At 44.2% G+C, this 8,872-nt stretch overlaps 1 protein-coding gene across 1 annotated transcript; it reads left to right on the forward strand.

Annotated features, from left to right (window-relative positions):
• Positions 1 to 1,761: 1,761 nt before the first annotated feature.
• Positions 1,762 to 3,078, forward strand: LOC130939689 (protein FAR1-RELATED SEQUENCE 5-like). Its single transcript, XM_057867781.1, has 3 exons — positions 1,762 to 1,793; positions 1,856 to 2,702; positions 2,914 to 3,078. Exons 1-3 carry the CDS (start codon positions 1,762 to 1,764, stop codon positions 3,076 to 3,078), a joined length of 1,044 nt encoding a protein of 347 aa, XP_057723764.1.
• Positions 3,079 to 8,872: the final 5,794 nt, after the last annotated feature.

An 8,872-nucleotide genomic window follows, 5' to 3' on the forward strand; every position in this document is an offset into this window, starting at 1 on the left:
ACCCGCGGTTTAAGCGGTGCAGGTTAGACGGACTTTTACTATTTGGCGGTCTCAATTTTTCAGCCCGATCCGCCTTTTTTGACGGGTTACGTGGGTCGGTTTGGCGGGTTTAGACTAGTTTGCCACCCCTATCAATGACAGTATTGTCATGAGACAAAAAGTGGGTTGAGTTATATTTTAGGATGTTTATTTATAATTTATTTATTATTTTATTCTAAAATAATTTTTTCGATTGAACCATAATTAGATCAATTGAACTAATGAACTAATAAACCAATGACTAAAGCGGTTCGATGACCGTTCCAATTCTCAGAACCTTGATCAATATAAAGAAGAAAAAACATGTACTATAGACTATAGAGGATTTAAAAATTTCTTTCACAAACATGCTTTTTAGCTTAAGCGGATGGCATGTGTTTAAATTCAAAAAAGAATGAATACAATGATAGAGTTATAGATGAAAAACTCCTCCATAAAAAATTACAAAATTATAAATTATAAATTATCATAAAAGAACTATAACAATGCCTTTATGATTTTTATCTCAAACTACAAATTACTCATTTTTAATATTTTTTTAACTCTTTTTGATATACATAAGTTAATTAAGATATTTTTTTGATAAAAAATTGATCAAGTTAAATTTGTGTTAATACTCTATAGTTAATAGAAAAAGTCTAAGGAGCTAGCAGTTTTATTAAAATTTGGCCAGCACTTAAACATAAAAAAGAAAGTGAGCAATCCTACACCATTAGATGTAATTTCACACCATTAAAAATATTAGAGTGAATATCCCACCTGAGTCCCGACCCCTGATAATTATCTCGAAAGGACAACGAGATTTCCAAGAAAAAAAAACACCCAACCCTACTCTTGATATTTTTTTAGGACTGATTAAGCCCTGTGTAAAAAAATAACATTGACTTTTTTTGGCGCAGGGGCTAATCCGTCCCATAAAAGTAAAACTCAGGGGTCAGATTGGTATTTTTTTTGTCAAAAACCTCGTTGTCTTTTGAGATAATTGTCAAGAGTTGTTTTGGAATTTTTTCAAATAAGAATGATTAATTGATAGTTATAAATTACAATACTTGTTGACCTCTTAGCACTCCTCTAGTTAATATATATTGTTTACTTCTTGGCCAAATCGTAAGTTTTTTTTTTTTATATCAAAAGTAAAATATTTTAAAAACGTATTCAAAACCAAAATAAAATTTATTGTGTATCATTCAGCTGAATGTCCATGTGGACCTGAGTCAATAGCAAAACCGAAACAGAGGTTGAGTCGTTATGACTTATGGGCACGGATTCGGTACGCGGCTATACATAGTGCACCGAAGTGCCATTTACTTGTTTGGCGCACCGGTCAGCCGAAGGAGGTAAGAATAAAAATGCATTTTTTTGGTGGGTCTATTTCGCAATTTCGTATAAGTTAGAGGCGCACTTTTATAATTTTTAAAATGAATACATTTAACTTAATGGTCAGAATTAGTTGGACAATCAGCATTTGGCTAACAACTATTACTGCCGCTAAGTTCCTCCTCCAGCTCAGGTTCTCTTCCTCCCCTTCCCCTCCCCTTTTCCATCCGTCGCAGTCGCACCCTCTTCCTCCCCTTTCCGCTTCGTCGCAATCGCACCCTCTTCCTCTTCTTCCCTTCTGTCCCAATCGCACCGTCTCTTCTTATCTCCACCACCGACAACGACTGAAAACCTCCAGGCTGAGCTAACTTCTTCTCCAACCCCCGACTCAGTATTCGGCAGCTGATGGCTTCGCCGGCTCCATCAATGGAAAGAAGGTACCCGTTGTATTATCACCCTTCACTTGATTTACAAATATCCCCATTTTTCTTCGTTATAGGACTGCAGTTATTTTTGGAGGAAATTTCCCAATTTTGCGTGTTTCGCTAAATTACCGCATTGTTGCTGTTTGGCACAGGATTGCCGAGGATGAAGATACCACTGGGGGCGTGCGCGTCGGCGATGAAGCAGAAATGTCCGACGGAGCAGACCACGGAGTTGGATCGATTGAAGGCGAACGCTCTGCAGGGATGGAGTCGAACGAGAACGACTTTCAGGAAGACGATACAGAACACGACCGTCATGCAGAGGCCGATGTCGACAATGGGGATGTGGTTGAATTGGAAGACGGTTTGGACGGCGCCGGAGGAATGTCTAAGAATTATGCGGAAGACGAGTTTTACGCCGTTGATTCCGGCGAGTCCATAGGTTGGATTGATTTTTTGAACTTGAGCGCGGATGATGTTCTCCGGTTTAATTTCGCAGATGTTGACATTGCATTTGAGTTCTATCAGCAATATGCAAAGCACCATGGATTCGGCGCGAGACGTTCCAGAAGCGAAAAACGCGGCGAAGTAAGGATATGGCAGGAGTTCGTGTGCCACCGACAAGGGTTCCGATCCCCGAAGTTCTACTCGATGCCTAACCGGCAAAAGAGGCCGAGGGCCGAGACACGGTGTGGATGCCCTGCAAGGATGTTACTCCGCATGGACGATGAATCAGGACGTTGGCACGTTGCGTTCTTTTCAGACGCGCATAACCACCACGTTCTTGAGTTGCGATTTTCTTCCATGCTCCCGGGCCATCGGAGGATGAGCGAAGCGGACATCGAGCAGATGAACGACATGCGCAAAGGGGGGCATTGGCGTCTCCCGAATCCACGGTTTTATGGCGAGCCTGGTCGGCGGGTATCATAATGTCCCGTACACAACAAGGGACATGCACAATGTAAATGCGAAGCAACGAAGGGAGGGTGGCCTAGATGCGGAATCGTGCTTGAGGTATCTCTGAGAGTGCAAGGCAAATGATCCAGCACTGTACTACAAGGAAGTCGTTGACGGTGAGGGCGTGTTGCAACACTTGTTTTGGTGTGACGGCACCAGCCAAATTGATTAGCAGGTGTTTGGAGACGTGGTTGCGTTTGATGCAACGTACAAGAAAAACGTTTACCTTTCACCTCTCGTAGTATTCTCCGGTGTGAATCACCACAACCAAACGGTTGTCTTTGTCGCTGTACTGGTGGCAGACGAGAAAGAAGAGACCTATGTCTGGCTGCTTCAGTAGTTGCAAACTTCAATGAAAGGGAAGGCTCCCGTGTCCATAATAACCGACGGTGACAGGCAAATGAAGTCTGTGATCGAGCAAGTTTTTCCAGAGGCTCACCATCGACTCTGCGCTTGGCATCTACTCCGAAACGCCACGAGCAACATTGGAAAGCCCAAATTCACCAGGATGTTTAGGGATTGCATGCTCGGCGACTACGAGGTCCGAACATTTCAGAGAAAGTGGTTTGAGATGGTTGAGAAATTTGGAGTGGCCGATAAAAGATGGGTACAGGACATGTACGAGAGAAGGCACAGTTGGGCCACAGCACACATACAGGGAAAGTTCTTTGCCGGATTTCGAACAACATCAAGGTGCGAGGGCTTGCACGCTGTGATATCACGGTATGTTAAGTCTCGATACAGCTACACTGAGTTTTTACGTCATTTCCATCGATGCTTGATGTTCGTCCGCGCAAAGGAGGTGGAGGCTGATTTCGAGTGCGCAAAGGGTGACCCTGTTATGACCACCAACCTGAAACAGCTGGAGCGGAGTGTAGCCGACAACTACACTCGTGCGATATTCTATTTGTTTGTTCCCATTCTTGACAGGGCCTGTGCAATGAGGGTGGTTGACTCTGAAGACAACGGTTCCTATTTTATTCACACCGTCTCTCGATACGGCACTCCGGAGAAGGAGTGGCGTGTTGTTGCAACGTCTGATACGAGGGAGGTCCGATGCACGTGCATGAGAATGGAATATTTCGGGGTCCCCTGCGAACATATAATTGTGGGTGCTTGTTCTTAACAATGTTCATGAGATCCCGAGGTCTCTGATATTACCGAGATGGACCAAGGATGCAAAACTTGTGGCGGTGGAGTCGATGGGCGTGATTTGGGATTCTGTACAACTGACGCAACACTGGTGCCTGATGGATTGGTACCGGAAAGTGTGCAAGATTGCATGTCACAGCACCGAAAAGTTCCAGTTTGCAAGAGACATAGCCGTGCTGATGCTGAAGCACTTCGAGAACGAAGATGCAGGGAACACCAATTTTCCACACGAGGGGCCACCTACTGAGGGTGGCAGACTCCCGGCGCGAAATCCACCCAGGCGCAATACAAAGGGTAACAGTGCTCATGGTGGAAAGAAGACCCAACGATGTAATTTGTGCCGGGAGGTGGGACACAACAGGAGGACGTGTCCGGAGCGTCGCACAATGGAACCATCCAGCTCAGTTGCAGAAGACATGGATTCGATGGACACTGATATGGTGGGTTGGTCGCTCTATAGACGATGTAGTTAAGTTTTCTACTCTGTTAAATGGATTTAATCATTTGTTTTTTACATTGGTGTCAGGTCTATGATAACCTATCCGGCGATCTGTATGCGACCGCGGAGATTCCTTCGTTCCAATGCTCCGATAGTGACACGCAGGCTGGGTTTGCTAACAGCGACTTCGCTGGGACCAAGACGTCCGGGCCAGTCATGTCTCTCGCCGATTGAGCAAAGGGGGCCTACAGTCGTCACCACCGTGTGTTGCAACGGTAGGTTGGTCGAACCCTTTCACGTTCTCCGGTAGGTTGTAGCCGCACACCGAATGTTGTCTGCATTTCAAATAGGTACAGAACCGTCTACATGTCGTCCACGTTAAAACAAGTTTTTGGTATGTTGGCTTTCCTTGGTATGTGAATGTTCTATAGATATCACCGTTTTTAACTGGGATTCAAGATGTGTAGGGTTTAAGTGGTGTCATGCGAATAGCTGCAAATCGACTGTCAAACCTGATGTATTATTATTCGGTCGTTGTCCACCCTTTTGTTGAACCGGACATTGTAGTTAGGGGCATTTTTACAGCCATTCTATGTTCAGTGGATATTTTGTATGGATGGTAAGTGGATATTTTGTATGTAGTTGGTAGTAACGTTCAGTGGATATTCAGATGCACGTCTCATAAAAAATCTCGTTGGAAAATGCATGTGGTTCAATCGCGATCTTGAAGTTCTTTGTAAGGGATCATTGCTTCTGGATGTAATTTAAAACACACGCTTAAAACACCTGAAGTGAGGAGTAAAATGCACTAAATGAAGCACGGCAACAACTTCGAATCAATAAACAACCACTATTGATTAGCATTTTGAGGGTATTAACAACTCAGTGTGAAGTTTCAAAATTAAAAATGCAAAGATACAAAATGCAGGTGAAGTGAATCGGATTACATTCAAGCTTCACAGCTTAAAATAACATTCAAACTTCAGAGGCACAAATTGACATACATTTCTAATATTGGCAGATCAGTCCATTTGCAATGCTACGTGCACGTTAACAACAGAAACGATTATCGTGTTTATCATCCAAAACATAAGCTAATGACGGGAAGGTAGAATTGTATTCCTGGGCCCTAATAACATATAGATTAAAGATACAGATGTATGGACATGCAGGTTGCACCACCGTACTTGACCGAGTTACTTGGATGGGGTTGGGGACGGTGGCTTGGGGTTTAGGAGACCAGAGTTCTCAATATATATGCAGCCGGTATTCTTGCGGCGCCAGCCGTTCGAAGACACAAACATGGCCGTGTCTTAGTTGGCATGCAGTTGCTAAGACAGACCAGCCAATTCCAAAGCATCCGTTCGTCCTCTCGACATAGTGCGTATACCGAACGGTCCACGCGCCCCTCTCGCTGGAAATCGTAATTGGGCTATCCTCGCATACTCCTGGCAGAGGGGGGACATTCGGCTGGAAGTGAAGACATTTCTTTGGGTTAGATCAATAAAATAGTTGACTAGAACAATAGGATAGGAAATAGTTGCCCTTAAAAACAATTGTCAGCACACTTACGAGAAAACGGTTTGCCAGGCGGTGCATGATTGGACTTACAAAGAACGGATTGGTCGATCTGAACCCATCGGCTATGTGCCTTGACCTGGGGGCCGACGGATCGGTTATACAAGTGCAGTCCGTTCCCGGGCCGGCATGGGCCAAGTAGTTGATTTCCATTGTATGACCGTTGAAGAACATGACGTACATTGTATTCTGAACGGCGTGATAACGGAACAGCACAAGCCACTCATCCCTTAGGCCATAGCGTGCCCGGACACCGTCCCATCCTCCATGAAGCACGATCCTCCCATTAGGTTGCATATTCCAGCCCACGCGATGACGATGTCCTGTAGGCGTGGTTAGGGTCAATGGTCGCGGTAGGGACCGGCCATATTCCCGGGAGAACCGTAGCGGGAGCTTCTGTAGTGGATGGTGGAAAAAAAAGGGTTACAATGTGCCACAGATGGATGGATTGATGATTGCAGGTGGTAAAGGAATTGAAATTAGGTTCTATACCAGTGTATCAGGGTCGTTCACCGGGATTATCGCGAAGAACTGGACTGTATAGTTGCCATGTGCGGGTATTGCCGGAAGACTTTCGTTTCTCAAGTTTCTGGTGGAACGTAATACAGCATAAAACAAACGAGTTAGCCGAGTGCATACCAATAACCCGCTAGAATGATATTGTTACCTTCCGTAGTTGATCTCGCAGTATCTTGTGTCGTGGATGGCCACATAGAAAAACTTTGGTTGGTGATACGATAGCAGCATTGAGTCACCGATTCGAAGGTGGTAGTGTTCGTAAAAGGCTCGCCAGCCTCCGGTGAATACGATTTGATGCGGATGCTCCTCCTCCACATCCCACGAGATGCTCCACGACTGACCGTTTGTTGTGATTACCTCGACGGGGTTGCTCATGTTATCCCGTACAACGTTGGAGAAGGGCACCGGCAATCTCTGCATGAGCAAAAAATCGATATTGATGTGGGCTTGCATGCGGGCCTTGGGGTTATGTGAGTAGAGCAGAAAAAGTGAAAACTTACAATTTGATTCTCCATGTTGGGGATTATGAATCTGAAGAAGCGACAATCAGCGAGCGGCGGCATGGTGAAACCTCGTCTGCGATTTCTTTGATGGTTTTGGGTTCTTTATTGCCGGAAGCTTTTGAGTATCCAACAATGGCTTCCCTTCTTCGAAAAGTATGCGATTTTTATTTTTTGGGTAACGTACAAACCTACGCGCGTTAAACAGGTGAAACAACTCCCGCCGTTTAAAGTTATTTTTTTAATAAATAACCCTTAAACCTGATTAGAGTGGACATTAATGGGGCATTAATATAGTTGCACTTACCAATGGCAATTACCGGATTTCAAAAAAAAAAATCGATAACCACCGAATGAGCACAGGATTTAAATTTAGCCCTAATCTAGTGTTATCATTCATTCCATTGCGTGGGTCAGTGAGTAATGACTTCGTATTGTCAGCCTAGACTTGGTGATGGATGGATGGATTGATGTATTTGAACGACGCAGGTAATCACGATATTTTTTTCTTTTTGTATATTTACCGTTTTTAATTTTTTTTCCCTGAAAAAAACTTTTTTTAAATTGTTTGCACATGCTGGAAGATAACATTTTCTTTTGTGTTGGTGTTGGTCCGGAGAAACCGAGTCGACTCAAAACCCAGAACCCGTACTCGTCCAACGACCCAACATGAAATAACATAAAGGGGCCCAACATAAATATACAATAAAAGTAATAAGAAGTATGACCCATGATATAATCAATCCAGGATCCGTCAATTGCAGAATGCCCAACAATGTTACATAACATAACCGTTATCAATGCATCCAACAAGTAAAAAAATTGCAGTGCATGAGTAAACAAAAAAAAAAACGTTGTATTCCGCCCCTTCAGACGTATCTTAGTCACGCTTTCTCGTCTTGGCGGCCGACTTAGCAAGCAATGCACCACTTTCCTCATTGCATCTTCCCGTTAGCAGTGCAATTGCCATTTTTATCCTGATCTTCTCTTCATCCAGCTACAATGGTCAATACGGCGTTTATTAGAGACACACAGTGCAATTGCATTTTAGCTGTATGCATGCGTTAACTTACAATTGGCAACACCGCGTACGTGAACCTGCATCCCATTGCCATCCACTGCATGACCCAAATGCCAGAGTCTGTACTGCTGCTGTTTTTGGGCACTCCCGGTGCGGACATGATTTCCATACTGGCAAACTCGGGAGCGGCCTTAGAGCGTAAGTTTTTATACCCATCAGTTGCAACAATTCCATCCAGCGCAGTCAGCTGGCACATATTCAAAAACATAAAACAGATTAGCGTATTCGGATAGGACGATGATCTTACTTATGTTCGTCGCCTACCATGCATTGTATGACACGTCTCCTTCTTGCCTTTGATTTTTTAGTCGCATTCGTGTCAAATTGATAGACTTGCTTGTCCGACAGGTCAACCACGGCCAAGAACCAGTGCTTGTCATAGTCTTCTTCTAGTGCTGGCATATAGACCTGCGATCGATAGAAAAAGCCGAAAACCAGAAGAGACTCAAAATTCAGTCTGACCATGACCAGAACTTGCGTACAAGAATCTTATTGGTCGGTAGCTTACAATGCGCAGGTCTTCCGTCGGGTGCATGTGTTCTTCCCCGTATCACTGTGCCAAAATTTCAGGGTGGACGCCCTCCATTACATCGGACTGGTTACTCAGGGAGTATTCAGAGGTTGAAACAAGTCACCATCATATGTCAATGGTACAAGGTTCGTGTTATAACAGAGAACGTTAAATCATAGTTATGCATTAAAATAAACTACGAAAGTTTGTTTTGGCCGTACCGCAAAATTCGGGTGCAAGCACCACACGGATCGAGGGTGATCTCCATCGGTTTCTCCCTCCGATGCAACCATGATCGTGATCATCTCCATTATCTGCAAGTCAAATCCGACAAAAAATAAAAAATCAGACTTC

This window comes from Arachis stenosperma, chromosome 7 (assembly GCF_014773155.1).
Source record: "Arachis stenosperma cultivar V10309 chromosome 7, arast.V10309.gnm1.PFL2, whole genome shotgun sequence".
In the NCBI taxonomy this organism is placed as follows: domain Eukaryota; kingdom Viridiplantae; phylum Streptophyta; class Magnoliopsida; order Fabales; family Fabaceae; genus Arachis; species Arachis stenosperma.